At 45.4% G+C, this 22,408-nt stretch overlaps 1 protein-coding gene across 1 annotated transcript; it reads left to right on the top strand.

Annotated features, from left to right (window-relative positions):
• Positions 1–1,165: 1,165 nt before the first annotated feature.
• On the top strand, positions 1,166–22,009 carry hdac8 (histone deacetylase 8). Its single transcript, XM_063186993.1, has 11 exons — positions 1,166–1,347; positions 1,504–1,556; positions 1,744–1,874; positions 2,248–2,389; positions 2,906–3,018; positions 3,813–3,890; positions 4,114–4,222; positions 5,666–5,838; positions 6,760–6,854; positions 20,042–20,147; positions 21,383–22,009. Exons 1-11 carry the CDS (start codon positions 1,243–1,245, stop codon positions 21,403–21,405), a joined length of 1,128 nt encoding a protein of 375 aa, XP_063043063.1. The 5' UTR covers positions 1,166–1,242; the 3' UTR covers positions 21,406–22,009.
• The last annotated feature ends 399 nt before the right edge of the window (positions 22,010–22,408 follow it).

The raw sequence follows: 22,408 nt of genomic DNA, 5'->3' as shown, positions 1-22,408 counted from the left end.
GCCTCAGTTTCCCAGTCATGTCGCTTCTCAGTAACTTCAATATACATACAATCAGACTGTGCCTGACCTAAATGACTCAACTTCTGGTAGGCCTACTGTCCATCTGACCTCAACTACTGCAACTCCCTCCTGACTGGTCTTCCAGCTTGTGCAATAATACCTTTGCAAATGTTACTGCACGTCACTCCTCTTTTTCATGCCAAATTGAATACAAGGCCCTGACCCTTGCCGACAAAGCTACAACAGGCCCTACTTTGGCGTATCTGAAAGCTATGCTAAAGCCCCATGTTTCTTCCAGGACATTGTCTTCAGGCTACCAACCATTTTCACCTTGCCCTCTACTTACACAAGTGGCTGCTCCTGTCTGTTCAGTTCAGCTGCTGAAAGACCCAAAACACCCAGTGACACCATGATTCATCACTGATGATGTGCCCTGACAAACAGCACATGAATCTTACCATAGCAGTAGTGTCTTTATCCACCATAGAGAAGTTGAACAATATAAGGAAGTTAGTATCTGGCAATTTTGACAAATATGTATTGCTGACAAAAACGTATTAACATACACAACATTTCTGGGTTTCCAATATAAAATAAATAGGTCTTTTGAAGTTAGCTAATAATGTAATTATCATGTAATAACCTTTATTTAAAAAAAAAAAACTTTGATCTTGAAAATGACACCTTTCCTGAAGTTAGATTTTCCTAGATTTTTAGTATGTTCGTAAGGACACCTGGATGTATTGAAATCAGTTGAAAAACCTTTTGTATCAATTTTTTTGAGGGTTTAGTGTATTATGGCCATAGATGTACTCGACTATAAGTCATAAATGCACTTAACTAAAATGCTGCTGAACAATCTTGTCATGGTGGAGCGCAAGAGACGCCCCAATACACCAGGAGGCGCTATAACACGTGTCTTAAAGGTAAGTCCTCGGAAATCAGCGCAAGTAATCCACTACATCTGGAAAGCTTCATAATAAAGTTTGTTATGATTTATGCCAGACAAGTTTGTGCTCGAGCCAACAGATATTCTCCTCTCGTTTCGGTGACCCATGTTGGATAGCTCACTTTTTTATCGAACATAGTGGAGGAAAATGTTGTCGCACACAATAAAATATAAATTAGCGTAGCTTTATTTTGAAACCACAAGCTACGTAAGTCAATATATCCGGCATTGTAACTGAGTGCACGCGCACCCAAGGCAACAGCATTTCCACTATTCATTTTTATTTATCCTAAATGAGTGACGATCTTAACCTCCGCGATGTCAGAAGAAATGTCCACTACATATATAGCCCCGAATACATTGAGATGTGCGATTCTCTCTCAAAGGTTCAAAACCGGGTGAGACCAGCATTGATGATCACAGTCCATGCTAACCTATTGACTAATGCTAAGCAAAGTTGTTTCTTCAGTGAGCCAAACTGTTGTTGATTGTTTTTAAACTGCACGTTGCATACTCCGCAGTCGATAATAAGAAAACAACTGTCTCCCTCACAGGCATCAATGGTACACTCCCTGATAGAGGCATATGGGCTAACGAAACACATGAAGTAAGATGTTCTGCACAGTACACTCAAGTGCATTGTGTGCAGCATTAGTTATGCTGATGATGACAGTGGTGTTAATGGGGTCGCGTGTGCTCAATTATTATTTTTTAAATAAAATATCAGATTTGATTTAGGAGCTACCATAGATACATAGACTCGTGACTTGATCAAAGTTTGCGCTTGTTTGCAGGATAATAAAACCACAGCTTGCCTCAATGGAGCAGATGGCGGCATTTCATACAGGCTCTTACCTGGAGCACCTGCACAAAATCAGTCAGGATGGAGACAATGATGATCCTCAGTCTTCAGATTTTGGGTTAGGTATGACACCACAGACTGAAATCCGATTGATGCACTTGCATGGGCTCTGTTGCAATGCTGCTCATGATTTTGTATACATTTGTTTACATCTCATTTCCTCTTCATGAAGAGGTCAACAGGGCCTGTATGTTGCTCAATGCTAGACCTGCCATTATTAACATGAAAGATTTGTGAAAACTTGAAGTGAACGCATATACAAAACAAAGTCCAAGTTGATCGAGGAGGATACAAGTATGTTAATTGTAATCCCATTCTGATAGTTGCTTCAGATGGGTCTATGTTGGATCAAAACATCATTCAAACATCAATCATCACCTTTCGTAATAAAGAAACCTAACTAAACCTAACCTAACCTAACCTGCTCGCCCCTTAGGTTACGATTGTCCAGTGGTGGAGGGCATCTTCGACTACGCTGCAGCTGTTGGTGGTGCCTCTCTCACGGCTGCTCAGTCGCTGGTGGATGGCAAATGTGACGTCGCCATCAACTGGGCCGGGGGCTGGCATCATGCCAAGAAGTAAGGGGACACACAACTGGACTACCTAGCCTGATTATCATCGACGTTCAAATCTCTTCGAGACTTGGTCTGACCAAGAGCATAACAATTAACGTTTCCCAAACGGCATGGTTGACCTGCCTCCCTTAGTTTGCTTATGGTTGTTTGCTTATCGACAAAGTGGAAGGAGTTCCCGTATTTGCGGTAACTCAGAAAGTACTTGCATTGCTCTTGACCTGACTAGTTGCAACGCTGAAAGTGTTGCGTCACTAGGAGGGCACAGCCCGGCTAGGAATACCAGCCCTATTGTTGAAGTAAGCTGGATGCTATCACGACAAGTGGTGATGAATTCACCTCCGAATTCAATTGGACAAATGAAGCCTCCGAAGTCAGTTGGACAAATTTGGTACATTTCAGTGGATGACTGCAAAAACTGGCATACATGTTTTCTTCACTCTCTGTGAAGAAGGGGCACAGTTGACTATTTTCTACACACTAACTTGCATAGCATGCTAAGTCCTGTTCTGTATCTGCCAGGGATGAGGCATCTGGATTCTGTTATGTGAACGATGCGGTCCTTGGCATCCTGAAGCTGAGGGAGAAGTACGACAGAGTCCTTTACATAGATGTGGACCTCCATCATGGAGATGGTAAAAGCGGCCACGCCACTTTTTCCATTACGGTACCAGTACGCTAACTCAGGGATGTCAAACTCAGTACCCAGGGGTCCAAGTTAGTTCTTTTATTTGGTCCGTGAGATTTAAAATGTTTATAACTGTTACACCATAGTATATAGTAACATGACTTCATCAATTTTGGTATGTCACAGGAATGTGAATGGGTTCCAGGCCAGTGTAACATATCCCAATCATTTCCAACAGGTTATGTGCAGGTGCATGTGAGCTACCATATACAGTATGAATGTTTGTGAAATGTATTTATTTTAAAGAAATTCAGTCTGGCCCAATACTTTGTCTTAGATTTAGATTTCGCCCCCCTGTGAACTTGAGTTTGACTCCCCTGTGTTAATTTGCCAGTTAATTTCCGATGTATTTACCAGTTATTGTGACCACATGAACAAGACCACTGTTATTGCACAACTGAAAAACCCCAGCAAACACCCCATGACTGTTGCCATGAGATGCTAACCCTTTTTGTGTGCATGACACATCAAAGTTGAAAGTTCAGTCTGGTGAAGGAAGGAACTCACAAATTACTTTTACGCATCTTGACTACGAGAGGTTACATTAATCATAAAACATACGTACATCTATTGGGGGACACATTGGCCCATTACTTTTAAGCCCGATAACAAGAAGAAATATTTTAGGGAAAAACATATAATGGTGGATTCAGTAGTTCACTCACAGCAATGTTAGATGACTTGAGCTAGGGCCTTGCCTGTCAACAGTTTGTCCAGTTGATAATAAATGTCTCTCCACAGGAGTGGAGGATGCTTTTACATTCACATCCAAAGTCATGACTGTGTCATTCCATAAATTCTCGCCTGGCTTTTTCCCTGGTAAGTATTTATAAGCAGTCTTTCTTTGCCTTTACTTTTACTTTAACCCCTCGGGACTGTGGTGTAATCTAGAACCTAGAACATTGACAAATACTGAAGGTATAGGTTATAATATCATCCCTGATGATGATGAATTGGAGACAATACATTATACTGTATGTATTGTATACCTATGATACTATCAGAGGTTGAGGTTGCCTCTCATAAGCATTCTCTACTGTAGGGACGGGTGATGTGACGGACACAGGCCTGGGGAAAGGACGCTGGTATACGGTCAATGTCCCACTGGAGGATGGCATAGGAGACGACCGATACTATAATGTGTTTACCAAGTACGTTACCCATGTATTTTGAAATTAGACCTATTCATTGATGTAAGAGCTGTGGTCCATTTAAGTTATTTTACCACAAACATAACATGTAAGATTGTGTACTTGCACTGGACCTTAGGGTTTACGTTTGGTATGTTCTGTGTACAGTAAGTACATACAGGTCCTTCTCAAATAATTAGCATATTGTGTTAAAGTTCATTTTTTTCCCCATAATGTAATGATAAAAAAATAAACTTTCATATGTTTTACATTCATTGCACATCAACTGAAATATTTCAGGTCTTGTTTTGTTTTAATATTGATGATTTTGGCATACAACTCATGAAAACCCAAAATTCCCATCTCAATAAATTAGCATATTATGAAAAGGTTGTCTAAACAAGCCATTAACCTAATCATCTGAATTAACCAATTAAATCAATTCTAACTTGCCAGACAGAACATTCCATTGACTTTCAATGGGGTTTCATGTCTGGCAAATTAGAATTGATTTTTCTTAAAAATAGACAAACTTGGTATGGAAATCTATGGAGTATAATGAAGAGGGAAGTGTGGGTCACCAGATCAAAGAACAAAAAACAGCTGACAGCTAAGCATCAGTGATATCTGGGCTTTCATAACCCTCATGCAATGCCACTGCCATTGACTTCAATGTTAAACACAGTCAGGTCAGCAGTCTAACCCATGACTGCGATTTGAGTAATGAACAAGGCTGAGACTTTTTAAAGCCTCAGGAAGCTTTTACCAGTGTTTAGAGTTAATTGGTTAATTCAGATGATTAGGTTAATGGTTTGTTTAGACAACCTTTTCATGATATGCTAATTTATTGAGATGGGAATTTTGGGTTTTCATGAGTTGTATGCCAAAATCATCAATATTAAAACAAAACGAGACCTGAAATATTTCAGTTGGTGTGCAATGAATGTAAAACATATGAAAGTTTATTTTTTTATCATTACATTATGGGGAAAAAATGAACTTTAACACAATATGCTAATTATTTGAGAAGGACCTGTACATTAGATGTTGATGCATGAAGTGGCACTAAAAAAACACTGTAAAATAATGTGTTGTCAACAAATGTAGCACTACATAATTCTTTTGATTGTTTGCTTGGTAAGTTATTTTGACACTAAGTTGGAAGCCTTGTGTGCCTAAATTGTCCTTTACTGTGCCCCATGGACTGGAGGCAAATGGCTGGTTATTATGAAGTGCCATCAGCAACAGACACATAACTGGTGAAATCTGCCAGCTACTTCCAAATTTACCGGTTTATGCCCATGTCCACGTCACATACACACACAGTTGTCAACGTGGCTGAATACCAGGACATTTGCCTCTAGTCAAGTTTAGCCATGGGACAGAGTTAAGGCCCATTTTAGCACACAAAGCTTCCAACTTTGTGGACCAGTAAAACAAAGTGTGTATTTTCCGTTGTCTTAGTGTGATGCAGCAGGTGCAGACGCTGTTCAATCCCGAGGCGGTGGTCATGCAGCTGGGGGCCGACACCATCGCCGGGGACCCCATGTGCTCCTTCAACATGACCCCCGTGGGAGTGGGCAGGTGCCTGCAGTACATCTTGGGCTGGGAGCTGCCCACACTCTTACTCGGTGGCGGTGGGTCTGTTTTTTTGTTTTGTGCATGGTGGTGACGCATCCAGGCAGGGTGAATTGGCATTTAGCCGTTATGCTGCCTAATGCTGCTACCAGCTTCCTGTTGAAATTAGAACAGCTCCAACAGTGGTATATTTTAAAAAGAAATTGAAAAACAATATATATCCACATGCCTTTGATTATGGTTATTTCTCTACCGTGTCTTTAGATAGTATTATCTGTAATATTTTTCCTCATTTCTTCCTTCTGTTTCTCAAGCACATTGAATAACAATTTTGTATGATAATGCGCTATACGAATCAGTGTTAATTTTGTCAGCTTTTTTTGATTTAGTCGTAGTCTTAGTCACAATGACGAAAATCAATTTTAGTCTTAGTCATATTTTAGTCATTGCCTTCCCAATTTAGTCTTAGTCTTTGTCTAAATGACGAAAATCAATTTTAGTCTTATTCAATTTTTAGTCATTTTAGTCATTTTAGTCAACACTGTACATAATAGAACTTCTCCACACACTGCTTCTCTTTTTAACATATATCATTGACTGGACATAATAAACCTTCTCCGCGCACTGCTTCTCTTTTTAGCATGTATCACACTGTGCAGAATGAAACACTGCTTCGCTTTTTCTCTATTGTATTTAACACCAGTGTTAATTTAGTCAGTTTTTTTCAATTTAGTCTTAGTCTTAGTCACAATGACGAAAATCAATTTTAGTTTTAGTCATATTTTAGTCATTGCCTTCCCAATTTAGTCTTAGTCTTAGTCTAAATGACGAAAATCAAAAAAGGGCTTTGACGAAATATTTTAGTCTTAGTCATGGTTGACGAAATTAACACTGATACGAATGTGGCTGTTGTTGTTTTAAGTCTGCCGCAAGTTATTTCAGATGTTTCATGTGATATGACGTACTGTTCCTTCAATCAGGAGGTTACCATCTGGCCAATACTGCGCGCTGCTGGGTGTACCTCACAGGGACAGTGCTCGGCCAAGACTTGGCCTCGGAGATACCAGACCACGAGGTAAGACTCGTCTCTAGCCTTGCTTCAGTTTTGTTTTTATTTCACCGTGACTGGCTCCTTTTCCTTTCTTCTATGGAGTCTCCTATTTGTTCACCTTTGCTGAGTCATCCGCCCCCGTCTAATCAAAGAGCGTCTGCTTGCTCAGAATAAATGCCTCTGTTTTCAGGGAGAGCGAGAGAGAGAATGAAGGAGGGACTACTTCGTCAACAATAGTGTTTTGTGTTCTCTGCGACCCATGCACAGAAACACTTCACTCTGAAATGAAGTGGCTTTTTTCAAAGGGACATTGTAACTTCTCGATTATAACATAATGACTTGAGTTAGTAAAAGAGAGGAGACAGGATGGAGGACTTTTATTTATTTACTTCTTCATTAAGGCAGAGATATCGTTCTGTCCTCCATTGCCTTTACTGGTGACTGACAAAGAGTCCCTGTCTGTGGTGGCGTTGGAGATTTTTCATGGTCAACTAAATGAAAGCTGCTCTTGTCTGTGAGCCTGACCTTCTAGCATGTGTGTGACCTATGGTAACCTCATTAGGGGGTGCCACTGAAACACAGACACCCTCTGTCTGCCACTGTCTGCAGACTCCTATGACACAGAGCAGAAGCGAGGACAGAAAGAGATGCAGATTCAGAAGGATTGTCAGTGGTAGTATTATCCCCAGCTTTACACATGAAAGCCATTGTTGAAAACTATGCAGTGTATTCTATGCAATTAGAACATTGACAATCATTTGGCCAATGCTAATTTCGAGGTGGTCTCGTTTTTTTCCGCAGCTGTATATATCATTATGCTGGGGGAAATGTATATAAAATGGAGCAAAAGAACTTCAAAATAAGAGGAGGAAGAAAAAGTGTAGATGTTTTCTTCAAAATCAGTTGCATTTTTAACCCCTTGTGGATCATGGTGTCCGGCATGGTATTCCATAAATGTGCAACAGCAGCCGTATTCAGCCCATTTGCCTGTGGAGGTGGTGGTGACTGTGTAGAGTCTGATTTTGGTATGTGGAGGAGACAGTCAGAGTATGCAAAGTGTAGAGAGACCGTGTTGTGGTCAGTGGAATCCACTGATAACTCTTCTAGGGGAACGAATAGCTATAAGAGTAGAGAGGAATTTGGAACAGAAGTGGGATGAAGAATAAAAAACAAGGAAAGAGATGTGAAACAAAAGAGACTTTGTACACGCGGTTTCTCTCTCTCTCTCTCTCTCTCTCTCTCTTTCTCTCTCTCCCCTCCTCTTTGTGTCTCAGGTGTAGTGGTCAGAAAGCCAGGCCTCTTTTACTCTAATGCAGGCATCACACAACTGGTTCATTCATAGGTCCAGGTCTCCTGCACTCCAGTACAGTCATTCTCCATCTGTGTTAAGCAAGGAGTTTTTAAGCAATCCTAAAGGTGCAACTGTGTAGGGGGGTGGGCAGAGTAGGTACTGCAACCAATATGCTGCTCATTGAAACTGTGCTGCCTATTGTCAAATTTGATCTTTTCATAAATATTTGCAAGGTAATAAACTAATATTTACTTGTATGACCAAAGTACAGTACATTTTGCAGCTTAAAAATGTCTTTCTTGAAATTCAAAATGGCAGACAAAGAGAAGATCCACCTTTTCATGTATGAAAAGCGCAATTTTCCTATCATAATGAATACTTTAAATGAATTTGATTGTGGTGGTAAGTATTTGTGAAAAAGGTAACATTTGTGAAAGAGCAGCATGAATTACTAAAAATATACACAGTGGACCTTTTAATATTGCTGATAATGATATTGGTTGGGGTTTACAGGTTAAAGCATACACGGGTGGGAGACATGACGCCTTGTTTTTTCGTAACATTGGTTAAAAACCGACAAAACTGCTATTTTTCCTTTAAAAAACACATGTCAATGAAAGAAGATGTGGTACATTATGTTTATGCAGAATACGATTGTTCATCGCACCTGGCTCAACTTTACAGGCTTCTCCTCCTGTCCCACCTTTGAGCCAGTGGCTTGGTCATCGTAGCCCCCCCCCACCCCCCAAACTCCAGAGGCACCAGGTCCTGAACTGAGAGGCTTCAGTGAGTCGTCAGGTGGGCACCCCCTTTCAATAGCGTGTTTCGCCGATTTAGTCCCACGACAATTTTGGGGGCTCGGCGGCAGAACCAGCGTCCTGGAACTACCCCCACCTCCACCACTCAGCTCAGGAGTCCCTCAATGACCTATAGTCTACCCTACTCTACTCTATACCTCCTGACACCCTGCTCTGAGACCTTGATGTTCCTTTCTCCCATCGCTTATCACGGTTCAGCCAGATCCACCGGGATGCCACCTCTGCCTGTTTTGTCATGCTGCTTATGAGCTGTTTTCTTGCCAGTCCCTCGATGCCGAGTTGTCCTAGCGTCCGCCAGAGTGCTCTCCCTGCGAAGCCGCGACAACCCACTTCCACCGGCAGGTTCCAGGCTTTCCAACCATTCTGCTGGCAATCAAGGATGAGGGCCTGATATTTCCTTCGCTTGAACTCATGCGCCTCCTCCATCCTCTCTTCCCATGGCACGGTTAATTCCACCAGTGCGACCTGCTTGGTGGCTTTGGACCAGAGAACGACGTCTGGCCTACAAGTTGTGGTCGCTATCTCTTCTGGGAACTTCAGCTGCCTTTGTAGATCTGCACGCATTTCCCAGTCATCTGCTGTAGTCAAGATACCTTTCGCTGTTGTCTGTGGCACACTGGTCTCTCCTGCCCTGAGAAACTTGATGTACTGTGGTCCTTTAAACAGCTTTCTCTGCTTCCTCCTGGCTTGTTCCAGACCTTCCGCCAGCTTGGTCAAGACCTGGTCATGTCTCCAGCGGAATTTCCCATCTGCCAGGTTTGAACGGCATGAGGAGAGGACATGTTCCAGGTTAGCTGGTTTTCCACAGAGTGTGCAGCCAGGACTTTCTGCTAACCCCCATATGTGCAGATTTGATGGTGTTGGCAGGACATCGTACACAGAGGACAGTAGGAACTTGACTCTGTACCCCTCCATGTTCCATATGTCCTGCCATGTTAATGTCCTTTCCTGCACCCCCTCCCACCTTGTCCAGCTGCCCTGCTTGCCCATCGTCACTGCCTTGGCCTGCCTGGTTTCTTCTTCTCCCCTGCGGACTTCCTTCTGCACCATCCCCCGGCGTTCTTTGGGGGTCGCTTTTGCCCAGCTTGCCCTTGTAATGCATCCCAGTCCCAGCCTGCCTTGGGCCACTGTGCCAACGATGTCGGCTTGGTGCAGGCGGTCTTCTGCCTCTCTCAATGCCTTATTAGCGGACCATTTACGGCCAGTTTTTACTTCAGTTCCTGCTTGCCAAACTTTCTTGTCCTTGCTGTCCCTCAACATCATTGCCAGGCGTGTTTTCGATACCTTGAACTCCTCCACCACCGAAGTCACTGGCATCTGCAACTTGCTCCCTGTGCTGTAGAGTCCAATTGAGCAGAAACTTCTTGGTACACCAAGCCATCTCCTCAGGTAGGAGCTGATCTTCCTCTCTAGCCTTGTCCACCGTGGGACACAGGTACCTCATACACAAGTAGTGGCCAGAGCGCTCTCGGGAGGACCCCGTGCTGGTACCCCCAGGCCTTGTATTTCCCAGGTAATCCGCTCTTGTCCAGCGCCGTCATCCACTTATCCACTTGAATGAGTGTCTCTTTGATGCTTTCCCTGTCATTGAGGTCTGCCCTGAACCACTTGCCTAAACTCTTCACAGGCTTCTCTCGAACTGTTGGAATTGTGACATCCTTGATGTTAAAGCGCATACTGTCCTGGACTCGTCCCTTCCTCAGCACTAGGCTCCTGGATTTTTCTGGCTTAAACTCCATTCTTGCCCAATCCATGAGTTCCACCAGATCTTCCAAAATCCACCACCCCTCTGGTACTGACTTGGCTGTAATAGTCAGGTCATCCATAAATGCCCTTATGGGTACCTGCTGGACGCCACTTGACAGTATCGCGCCCCTGCGTAGTTTCTCAGCTGACTTCACAAGTAGATTCATTGCTGCAGAAAACAGGACCACTGATATCGTGCAGCCGGTCACAATCCCCACCTCTAGCCTTTGCCAATTGGTGGTGAAGTTCCTGCAGGTGAAGCGCATGTGGAACTTGTTGAAATATTCCTGCAAGAGACTCTGGAATTCGTTGTGGAACATGGTAAGTCCTTAGGGTTGTTTCCACTAACTTGTGGGTGATTGTACCGTAGGCATTAGCTAGGTCAAGCCACAGTACTGCCAGATCACCCCGGTTCCTTTTAGCGTCCTCTATGATTTTGGTGACTACACTGGTGTGCTCCAGGCACCCAGACACCCCTGGGACACCTCCTTTTTGCACTGATGTGTCCATGTATCCATTTTCCAGCATAAAGGTTGTCAGTCTCTTTGCCAGGATCCCGAAGAAGATTTTCCCTTCCACATTGAGGAGCGAGATGGTACGGAATTCCTTGATGTTTGAAGAGTTTTCTCCTTTTGGGATGAAACACCCATCTGCTCTCACACCCATTCTTTCTGCCAGAAAGTTCTTTCTCCATGCTGTCTTTAGCAACTTCCAGAGGCGTCTCCTGAGCCTCTCACAGTTTTTGTACACCTTATATGGAATACCATTAGGCCCAGGGGCTGATTTTCCCCTGGCTTTCCTGATGAAATCATTCACTTCTTTCCAGCTTGGCTCATCTACCTTGAAGGGGGTAGTAGGTTCAGGTGGTGTGATGATCTTCTCCATCTCTCTCAAGTTTTCCTCTCTCTTAGGGTCGCTATGCACTTTATGAAGGTAGTGCTCTACCTCCTCCTTAGTTTCCTGCATCTGGCCTGATCTCTTGTCCCCTAAGAGCTTGGATAGGTACTTAAAAGGGTTTTTGGTGAAGTTCGCACTTTCCTGCATCCGACGTCTCCTGTCTCTGCGATGGTACTCTGCTTTTCTCAGTGTCTTTATACGCTCCCTTAGATGCGATCGGATCTCTGCGAGCCCTGCTTTTTCTTCCTCCTTAGCTTCGCGGAATGCTTTCTTTAATCTCCTCAAGTCGCCTCTTAAGGTAGATATTTCCTTCAATCTTCGGTTTTGTCCTTTTGCTGGAGCTAGATCCTGTTCTCACCTCCGCTTTCCCAAACCGCTCGATCCCCATGCTCCAAATGATTGCAGACATAGCCCTCAACTTTCTATCCACATTCCCTGTGCTTGATGCTTCCAATATTTTGTCGACATCCTCGTCAAAGGTTGCCCATTCCTTCCGTTCCCTTGAAGTTGGCCACTTCACCTGTTCTTTCCTGGCCTCACTGGTGCTGTTGTTCTGGATAGGTCTTGTGGCTTGATTGGTCTCAGCCTCTTCCTGGTGCCTCCCCACCTCCTCTACATCAGCGATGACTGCCCTGCCACTCTCGTCGTCCTGTGCTTGGAGATTCTGCGGACTGTGGTTTGGCTCCTGCCTCAGCCTCTCCTCCGTCTCACCAGGTTGCCCTGAGCGTTGCGCATGACTTGTGAGCTGCTGGCACTTCATCTTTGCCTGATGTATCTTTACTCCCCTTTGGTTTTTGCATATCCTCCCGCATCGGCAGACTCGGGATGGGTCAATCTGAGCCGTTGTTGATTGGTCGTTGCCAGGTGTCGTATCAATGGTCTGTCCGATGGGTCGATCATCCTCCCCCGCTCTCGCTCGGCCCTGGGGGTATCTCACAATAAATCTTTCCATAGCGTGTAGTGGTGGGTTTCCTCCTTACGAAGGAAGTGCTTCAGCTTGCCAGGCCTCCACACCCCAGGTTTGGTCTTTCCCAACGTCAGCAGTCTTTCCTAGCTGTCACCGTTCTTCCTCGGTCGCCAACTAGTCTTTCCTAGTTGTCACTGGGTCTACCAGGAAGGAATATGCAGAATACGATTGTTCATCGCACCTGGCTCAACTTTACAGGCTTCTCCTCCTGTCCCACCTTTGAGCCAGTGGCTTGGTCATCGTAGCCCCCCCCCCCAAACTCCAGAGGCACCAGGTCCTGAACTGAGAGGCTTCAGTGAGTCGTCAGGTGGGCACCCCCTTTCAATAGCGTGTTTCGCCGATTTAGTCCCACGACAATTTTGGGGGCTCGGCGGCAGAACCAGCGTCCTGGAACTACCCCCACCTCCACCACTCAGCTCAGGAGTCCCTCAATGACCTATAGTCTACCCTACTCTACTCTATACCTCCTGACACCCTGCTCTGAGTCCTTGATGTTCCTTTCTCCCATCGCTTATCACGGTTCAGCCAGATCCACCGGGATGCCACCTCCGCCTGTTTTGTCATGCTGCTTATGAGCTGTTTTCTTGCCAGTCCCTCGATGCCTAGTTGTCCTAGCGTCCGCCAGAGTGCTCTCCCTGCGAAGCCGCGACAACCCACTTCCACCGGCAGGTTCCAGGCTTTCCAACCATTCTGCTGGCAATCAAGGATGAGGGCCTGATATTTCCTTCGCTTGAACTCATGCGCCTCCTCCATCCTCTCTTCCCATGGCACGGTTAATTCCACCAGTGCGACCTGCTTGGTGGCTTTGGACCAGAGAACGACGTCTGGCCTACAAGTTGTGGTCGCTATCTCTTCTGGGAACTTCAGCTGCCTTTGTAGATCTGCACGCATTTCCCAGTCATCTGCTGTAGACAAGATACCTTTCGCTGTTGTCTGTGGCACACTGGTCTCTCCTGCCCTGAGAAACTTGATGTACTGTGGTCCTTTAAACAGCTTTCTCTGCTTCCTCCTGGCTTGTTCCAGACCTTCCGCCAGCTTGGTCAAGACCTGGTCATGTCTCCAGCGGAATTTCCCATCTGCCAGGTTTGAACGGCATGAGGAGAGGACATGTTCCAGGTTAGCTGGTTTTCCACAGAGTGTGCAGCCAGGACTTTCTGCTAACCCCCATATGTGCAGATTTTATGGTGTTGGCAGGACATCGTACACAGAGGACAGTAGGAACTTGACTCTGTACCCCTCCATGTTCCATATGTCCTGCCATGTTAATGTCCTTTCCTGCACCCCCTCCCACCTTGTCCAGCTGCCCTGCTTGCCCATCGTCACTGCCTTGGCCTGCCTGGTTTCTTCTTCTCCCCTGCGGACTTCCTTCTGCACCATCCCCCGGCGTTCTTTGGGGGTCGCTTTTGCCCAGCTTGCCCTTGTAATGCATCCCAGTCCCAGCCTGCCTTGGGCCACTGTGCCAACGATGTCGGCTTGGTGCAGGCGGTCTTCTGCCTCTCTCAATGCCTTATTAGCGGACCATTTACGGCCAGTTTTTACTTCAGTTCCTGCTTGCCAAACTTTCTTGTCCTTGCTGTCCCTCAACATCATTGCCAGGCGTGTTTTCGATACCTTGAACTCCTCCACCACCGAAGTCACTGGCATCTGCAACTTGCTCCCTGTGCTGTAGAGTCCAATTGAGCAGAAACTTCTTGGTACACCAAGCCATCTCCTCAGGTAGGAGCTGATCTTCCTCTCTAGCCTTTCCACCGTGGACACAGGTACCTCGTACACGAGTAGTGGCCAGAGCGCTCTCGGGAGGACCCCGTGCTGGTACCCCCAGGCCTTGTATTTCCCAGGTAATCCGCTCTTGTCCAGCGCCGTCATCCACTTATCCACTTGAATGAGTGTCTCTTTGATGCTTTCCCTGTCATTGAGGTCTGCCCTGAACCACTTGCCTAAACTCTTCACAGGCTTCTCTCGAACTGTTGGAATTGTGACATCCTTGATGTTAAAGCGCATACTGTCCTGGACTCGTCCCTTCCTCAGCACTAGGCTCCTGGATTTTTCTGGCTTAAACTCCATTCTTGCCCAATCCATGAGTTCCACCAGATCTTCCAAAATCCACCTCCCCTCTGGTACTGACTTGGCTGTAATAGTCAGGTCATCCATAAATGCCCTTATGGGTACCTGCTGGACGCCACTTGACAGTATCGCGCCCCTGCGTAGTTTCTCAGCTGACTTCACAAGTAGATTCATTGCTGCAGAAAACAGGACCACTGATATCGTGCAGCCGGTCACAATCCCCACCTCTAGCCTTTGCCAATTGGTGGTGAAGTTCCTGCAGGTGAAGCGCATGTGGAACTTGTTGAAATATTCCTGCAAGAGACTCTGGAATCGTTGTGGAACATGGTAAGTCCTTAGGGTTGTTTCCACTAACTTGTGGGTGATTGTACCGTAGGCATTAGCTAGGTCAAGCCACAGTACTGCCAGATCACCCCGGTTCCTTTTAGCGTCCTCTATGATTTTGGTGACTACACTGGTGTGCTCCAGGCACCCAGACACCCCTGGGACACCTCCTTTTTGCACTGATGATGTGTCCATGTATCCATTTTCCAGCATAAAGGTTGTCAGTCTCTTTGCCAGGATCCCCGAAGAAGATTTTCCCTTCCACATTGAGGAGCGAGATGGTACGGAATTCCTTGATGTTTGAAGAGTTTTCTCCTTTTGGGATGAAACACCCATCTGCTCTCACCCATTCTTCTGCCAGAAAGTTCTTTCTCCATGCTGTCTTTAGCAACTTCCAGAGGCGTCTCCTGAGCCTCTCACAGTTTTTGTACACCTTATATGGAATACCATTAGGCCCAGGGGCTGATTTTCCCCTGGCTTTCCTGATGAAATCATTCACTTCTTTCCAGCTTGGCTCATCTACCTTGAAGGGGGTAGTAGGTTCAGGTGGTGTGATGATCTTCTCCATCTCTCTCAAGTTTTCCTCTCTCTTAGGGTCGCTATGCACTTTATGAAGGTAGTGCTCTACCTCCTCCTTAGTTTCCTGCATCTGGCCTGATCTCTTGTCCCCTAAGAGCTTGGATAGGTACTTAAAAGGGTTTTTGGTGAAGTTCGCACTTTCCTGCATCCGACGTCTCCTGTCTCTGCGATGGTACTCTGCTTTTCTCAGTGTCTTTATACGCTCCCTTAGATGCGATCGGATCTCTGCGAGCCCTGCTTTTTCTTCCTCCTTAGCTTCGCGGAATGCTTTCTTTAATCTCCTCAAGTCGCCTCTTAAGGTAGATATTTCCTTCAATCTTCGGTTGTCCTTTTGCTGGGAGCTAGATCCTGTTCTCACCTCCGCTTTCCCAAACCGCTCGATCCCCATGCTCCAAATGATTGCAGACATAGCCCTCAACTTTCTATCCACATTCCCTGTGCTTGATGCTTCCAATATTTTGTCGACATCCTCGTCAAAGGTTGCCCATTCCTTCCGTTCCCTTGAAGTTGGCCACTTCACCTGTTCTTTCCTGGCCTCACTGGTGCTGTTGTTCTGGATAGGTCTTGTGGCTTGATTGGTCTCAGCCTCTTCCTGGTGCCTCCCCACCTCCTCTACATCAGCGATGACTGCCCTGCCACTCTCGTCGTCCTGTGCTTGGAGATTCTGCGGACTGTGGTTTGGCTCCTGCCTCAGCCTCTCCTCCGTCTCACCAGGTTGCCCTGAGCGTTGCGCATGACTTGTGAGCTGCTGGCACTTCATCTTTGCCTGATGTATCTTTACTCCCCTTTGGTTTTTGCATATCCTCCCGCATCGGCAGACTCGGGATGGGTCAATCTGAGCCGTTGTTGATTGGTCGTTGCCAGGTGTCGTATCAATGGTCTGTCCGATGGGTCGATCATCCTCCCCCGCTCTCGCTCGGCCCTGGGGGTATCTCACAATAAATCTTTCCATAGCGTGTAGTGGTGGGTTTCCTCCTTACGAAGGAAGTGCTTCAGCTTGCCAGGCCTCCACACCCCAGGTTTGGTCTTTCCCAACGTCAGCAGTCTTTCCTAGCTGTCACCGTTCTTCCTCGGTCGCCAACTAGTCTTTCCTAGTTGTCACTGGGTCTACCAGGAAGGAATATGCAGAATACGATTGTTCATCGCACCTGGCTCAACTTTACAGGCTTCTCCTCCTGTCCCACCTTTGAGCCAGTGGCTTGGTCATCGTAGCCCCCCCCCCAAACTCCAGAGGCACCAGGTCCTGAACTGAGAGGCTTCAGTGAGTCGTCAGGTGGGCACCCCCTTTCAATAGCGTGTTTCGCCGATTTAGTCCCACGACAATTTTGGGGGCTCGGCGGCAGAACCAGCGTCCTGGAACTACCCCCACCTCCACCACTCAGCTCAGGAGTCCCTCAATGACCTATAGTCTACCCTACTCTACTCTATACCTCCTGACACCCTGCTCTGAGACCTTGATGTTCCTTTCTCCCATCGCTTATCACGGTTCAGCCAGATCCACCGGGATGCCACCTCTGCCTGTTTTGTCATGCTGCTTATGAGCTGTTTTCTTGCCAGTCCCTCGATGCCGAGTTGTCCTAGCGTCCGCCAGAGTGCTCTCCCTGCGAAGCCGCGACAACCCACTTCCACCGGCAGGTTCCAGGCTTTCCAACCATTCTGCTGGCAATCAAGGATGAGGGCCTGATATTTCCTTCGCTTGAACTCATGCGCCTCCTCCATCCTCTCTTCCCATGGCACGGTTAATTCCACCAGTGCGACCTGCTTGGTGGCTTTGGACCAGAGAACGACGTCTGGCCTACAAGTTGTGGTCGCTATCTCTTCTGGGAAACTTCAGCTGCCTTTGTAGATCTGCACGCAATTTCCCAGTCATCTGCTGTAGTCAAGATACCTTTTCGCTGTTGTCTGTGGCACACTGGTCTCTCCTGCCCTGTGAAACTTGATGTACTGTGGTCCTTTAAACAGCTTTCTCTGCTTCCTCCTGGCTTGTTCCAGACCTTCCGCCAGCTTGGTCAAGACCTGGTCATGTCTCCAGCGGAATTTCCCATCTGCCAGGTTTGAACGGCATGAGGAGAGGACATGTTCCAGGTTAGCTGGTTTTCCACAGAGTGTGCAGCCAGGACTTTCTGCTAACCCCCATATGTGCAGATTTGATGGTGTTGGCAGGACATCGTACACAGAGGACAGTAGGAACTTGACTCTGTACCCCTCCATGTTCCATATGTCCTGCCATGTTAATGTCCTTTCCTGCACCCCCTCCCACCTTGTCCAGCTGCCTGCTTGGCCCATCGTCACTGCCTTGGCCTGCCTGGTTTCTTCTTCTCCCCTGCGGACTTCCTTCTGCACCATCCCCCGGCGTTCTTTGGGGGTCGCTTTTGCCCAGCTTGCCCTTGTAATGCATCCCAGTCCCAGCCTGCCTTGGGCCACTGTGCCAACGATGTCGGCTTGGTGCAGGCGGTCTTCTGCCTCTCTCAATGCCTTATTAGCGGACCATTTACGGCCAGTTTTTACTTCAGTTCCTGCTTGCCAAACTTTCTTGTCCTTGCTGTCCCTCAACATCATTGCCAGGCGTGCTTTTCGATACCTTGAACTCCTCCACCACGAAGTCACTGGCATCTGCAACTTGCTCCCTGTGCTGTAGAGTCCAATTGAGCAGAAAACTTCTTGGTACACCAAGCCATCTCCTCAGGTAGGAGCTGATCTTCCTCTCTAGCCTTTCCACCGTGGACACAGGTACCTCGTACACGAGTAGTGGCCAGAGCGCTCTCGGGAGGACCCCGTGCTGGTACCCCCAGGCCTTGTATTTCCCAGGTAATCCGCTCTTGTCCAGCGCCGTCATCCACTTATCCACTTGAATGAGTGTCTCTTTGATGCTTTCCCTGTCATTGAGGTCTGCCCTGAACCACTTGCCTAAACTCTTCACAGGCTTCTCTCGAACTGTTGGAATTGTGACATCCTTGATGTTAAAGCGCATACTGTCCTGGACTCGTCCCTTCCTCAGCACTAGGCTCCTGGATTTTTCTGGCTTAAACTCCATTCTTGCCCAATCCATGAGTTCCACCAGATCTTCCAAAATCCACCTCCCCTCTGGTACTGACTTGGCTGTAATAGTCAGGTCATCCATAAATGCCCTTATGGGTACCTGCTGGACGCCACTTGACAGTATCGCGCCCCTGCGTAGTTTCTCAGCTGACTTCACAAGTAGATTCATTGCTGCAGAAAACAGGACCACTGATATCGTGCAGCCGGTCACAATCCCCACCTCTAGCCTTTGCCAATTGGTGGTGAAGTTCCTGCAGGTGAAGCGCATGTGGAACTTGTTTCATATTAGTCTAAGATGAGAAGAAACATTTTTGTTAAGATTTATGTACAGGTTTATATGTCAAATATCCTGCGGTGTGACTGTAACATTAATGAAACCTGGAATATAATATATATATATATAAATTAACCAACAACATTTTGAATAATGTATGAAGCATTTGGCATGATTGCATAAATATTAACTTTATATTAAGATATGTGAATGTGAAAAAAAACTCAAGACAGTAATATTAACTACAAGTTCAATTTCGTAACACAAATTGCATCCTGTGGGGTGACATGTATGTCAATGTTTGTGAATGGGCAGCTGCAAGGCCAACTACAAGGGTCTTAAAGACTGGCTCCTAACCAGTCTGTACCTCAGTTATTGGAGACTGCTGTGGAAGTTTAAGGTGACTCTTAACCTCTTAATATGTCTTCATATTGCAATGTTTCTGTCACACAATGCTTAGGTTGATTTTATGGTGTCCTGTGGTGTGACTGCTCTTATAGAAGGAAAACAAGTTTTTTTTATAAATTAAAACACATATTAAGATTAAACACAATATCATTATCAAGTTAACATGAGCTCAGATGTCAGCTATGTATACAAAAGGATTAAAATGGCCATAATGCAGTGAATTCCCTGTGGTGTGACTCCATTTTCCTGCAGTGTGACATGCCTATGCAATGTGTTGATGCAGGACACATTTTCCCAAAAAATGGCAAAAAATAAGGTGAAATTCCACAGACCACTAAGTGCTTTATTTTTTTCTAGTTTTTTCCAATTTTTATCCATCATTTTTTTTAGGAATTTGAACAACTTTTTTTTTTTTTTGCGTTATGCCCTTAAACGTCAACCACCCACACACAGTTTTGCCCGGCACTATTTCCACAGAAGCTCTTCAGATCAGAGGTAGCTGCAAAAAACCCGGCACCACACATTGGGTTGGTTCGTTCATAGGTGCAGATTCACAAAAAAACACCTTGTGGCTTTCTCAGTACTGAAAATGAAGTGATATTATTCTAGTTCATGCATAGTACTGGACTGGTAGTAGTATTATTACAGTACGGTAGTAAAGCTTTGCACATTGGTTTCTGGTCTCTCTGTTTTTACATGTAATAACACATTTTATTATGTTATCATGGAACATGGACCTTCTTTGAATGTGTGGTTTTTTAATGATGTATGTGTGTCTCTGTGTGTGTGTGTGGGTGTGTGTAGTTCTTTACAGAGTATGGACCGGACTATTCACTGGAGATCAGCCCAAGCTGCAGACCCGACCGGAACGAGGCCCAGCACGTAGACAAAGTCATCAGCACTGTCAGAGGTGACTACCATTACAACAATCGTTTCCTTATCACCTCATTTAATCATTCATTTTGTATTTATAACTACATCAAGTATGGCAGGTAGCAGGCTTCACTCAGGTTTTTTGAGGGTGCTGGCCCAAATAAAATACTTAGAATCAAAGAGAAGGGGGCGCACCTTGCATCAAACCGTTTTCTTTATTTTTGTGCACAGACTAGTTTTGGCGTGTGCCTTCCTCCGTGTTCTTCCTCAGTATTTATCACTACCACATGAGCAGGGGAGCATGTAGTTGTTTCAGAAGTAGGTTCAGTAGTAATCCAGGGTAAATTAGCCTTGACGTTGTAGTAAATCACTCAATAGAAGAGCCTGGAGTCCACATTTTCTTAGCTTACTGCAGGCTATCCATTTACCACATCTTGTAGGTAGGGATGGGATATCGGTATCGGTGTATCGGTATCGGGTTCAGATATCAGCATAATTCAGAGATCGGATCGGATCGGAATTTTCCCAAAGTATCGGAAATTTCCTGATACTGACATCGAGCCATTTCAAATGTTAATTTGAAATCATAACACTTTCATATTCGTTTTCAGTATGGGATTGTTACTTTTTTACCTGTTACTTTTTACTTATTAATTGGTGTCCTGTTCTTCTAACTTCCTTCTCTGACCAAATAGTCTACTTGGGCATACCTCAAGTTGAAACTCATGCATATATGTGGTTTTGGCATAGGATCGGAGTAGTATCGGTATCGGCAGATATCCAAATTTAGATTTCGGGATCGGATCGGAAGTGAAAAAATGTGTATCGGTGCATCTCTACTTGTAGGTTAACTTGGTCAGGTTAATCACTTAGCCATGTTCTTGGAATACCCCCCTGGTTTTGGTGATGAAATGTTGTGGCGCCCCTAAACTTGGGGTGATGTTTGGTGGAGAAGGTGGTGGAATTGGCAGAGAGACCGGACTTTCACTTTGACCATTACTGGTTACTTATCCTTCAAAGCTCATTTGGCCATAGCACACCAAATGTAAACTTGAAGTAAATTTAGCAACTCTATCACTATCTCCCTGACAACCCCCTCCCTCCTTAGCTCAACATGTGCATGACATAATGTATACGCAAACCTAAGCACAAACAAAATAACTGCAACAACCCTCATCAACAACGCGGGGTGCATGTGTTCATATTTGATTTACTGCGTGTCTTTGTGCTTTCCCAATTTCGACTGAGCTTCCCCTCTGTCCTTGTTTACAGCGAATCTGAAGAATGTGGTTTAAGAGATGGCCGTGGGCCCGTGTTTTCCAAATCAACCCTGCTTGCCTAATGAAGACAGTATGTCGCGGAGCCTTTGCCAGAAGGGGCTTGGGAAGTTTGGAGGTGGGATGGGGTAGCTGGTGTACGAAATATCTCTGCAATGTTTCCAAAACATCCCTGCAATGTTTCCAAGGAATCTGCTGTAATATGCACATGAAAATATTGAACATAGATTTTTAATCCCGTTTTTAGCAGTTCAGGTTATAATGATGTGTTCTTCCCAAAAACAAAAACCCACATTGGATGAATATAGACAATATTGGACCAAAATTCTGCCTCAGTCTATGAACAGTATGTAAACTAAATCAAACTACATTTGGACTGTATGGTTCTGCTACACCAAGCTATTATGTATTTGTAAATAAGCCATATTTTAATGTACTTGTAAATGAAAATGATGAATCCATGCTGAGATGTACTGAAATGTTTGATGGTTAGTTGTATACTGTTGCGAAAAGGGGGTGCATGTTGTGCTATGGGTAACAGACATCACTTTTGCCTTTTAGTTATAACTTTCTTTTTTCAAAATGTATTGCTTTTAATAAACTGTTGCCATTTTAAATAAAATCTTGTCTAGAGTGAATATCACACTTCATCAAATTGGTTGGTTACCCCATACAACTTGTGTGACCAATATCAAAATGTAGCAGAGGGGCCAGAAAGTTAAAATTCCACACCGTACTTTCCACTGTACCTAACCTGACCATAACCTTGATACACTTTACATACCATGGACAGTTCAGTTCATACAGTTGAGAAAGAGTGATCAACACTTGCATAAAAGGATAGTACAGGCTTCAAGCATGATTTGGGGGATTGGGGCAAAACTTAGTGTATTCATGTTGCCACATGTTGCCGCACGGGGGGGTAAAGTGTGACTTAAGTTACCAGGGCCCCATGTGTATAAAGGGGCCCCACACAGTGTCTGATTTATGAAAATATATGGGGGGCATTGGAGCTGATTGT

The sequence above is a fragment of the Engraulis encrasicolus genome, chromosome 21 (genome assembly GCF_034702125.1).
Source record: "Engraulis encrasicolus isolate BLACKSEA-1 chromosome 21, IST_EnEncr_1.0, whole genome shotgun sequence".
Lineage (NCBI taxonomy): Eukaryota > Metazoa > Chordata > Actinopteri > Clupeiformes > Engraulidae > Engraulis > Engraulis encrasicolus.
Note: the sequence above shows the minus strand (reverse complement) of the source record. Positions and strands in the feature narration are given on the sequence as shown.

Bases quoted from the DNA above. Each gene is read 5' to 3' on its own strand.
- hdac8 (XM_063186993.1), top strand. From the start codon at position 1,243: ATGAGTGACGATCTTAACCTCCGCGATGTCAGAAGAAATGTCCACTAC. The intron at 2,390-2,905 runs GTAAGGGGACAC...TGTATCTGCCAG, and splicing joins GGCTGGCATCATGCCAAGAA to GGATGAGGCATCTGGATTCT. The intron at 3,019-3,812 runs GTAAAAGCGGCC...GTCTCTCCACAG, and splicing joins GGACCTCCATCATGGAGATG to GAGTGGAGGATGCTTTTACA.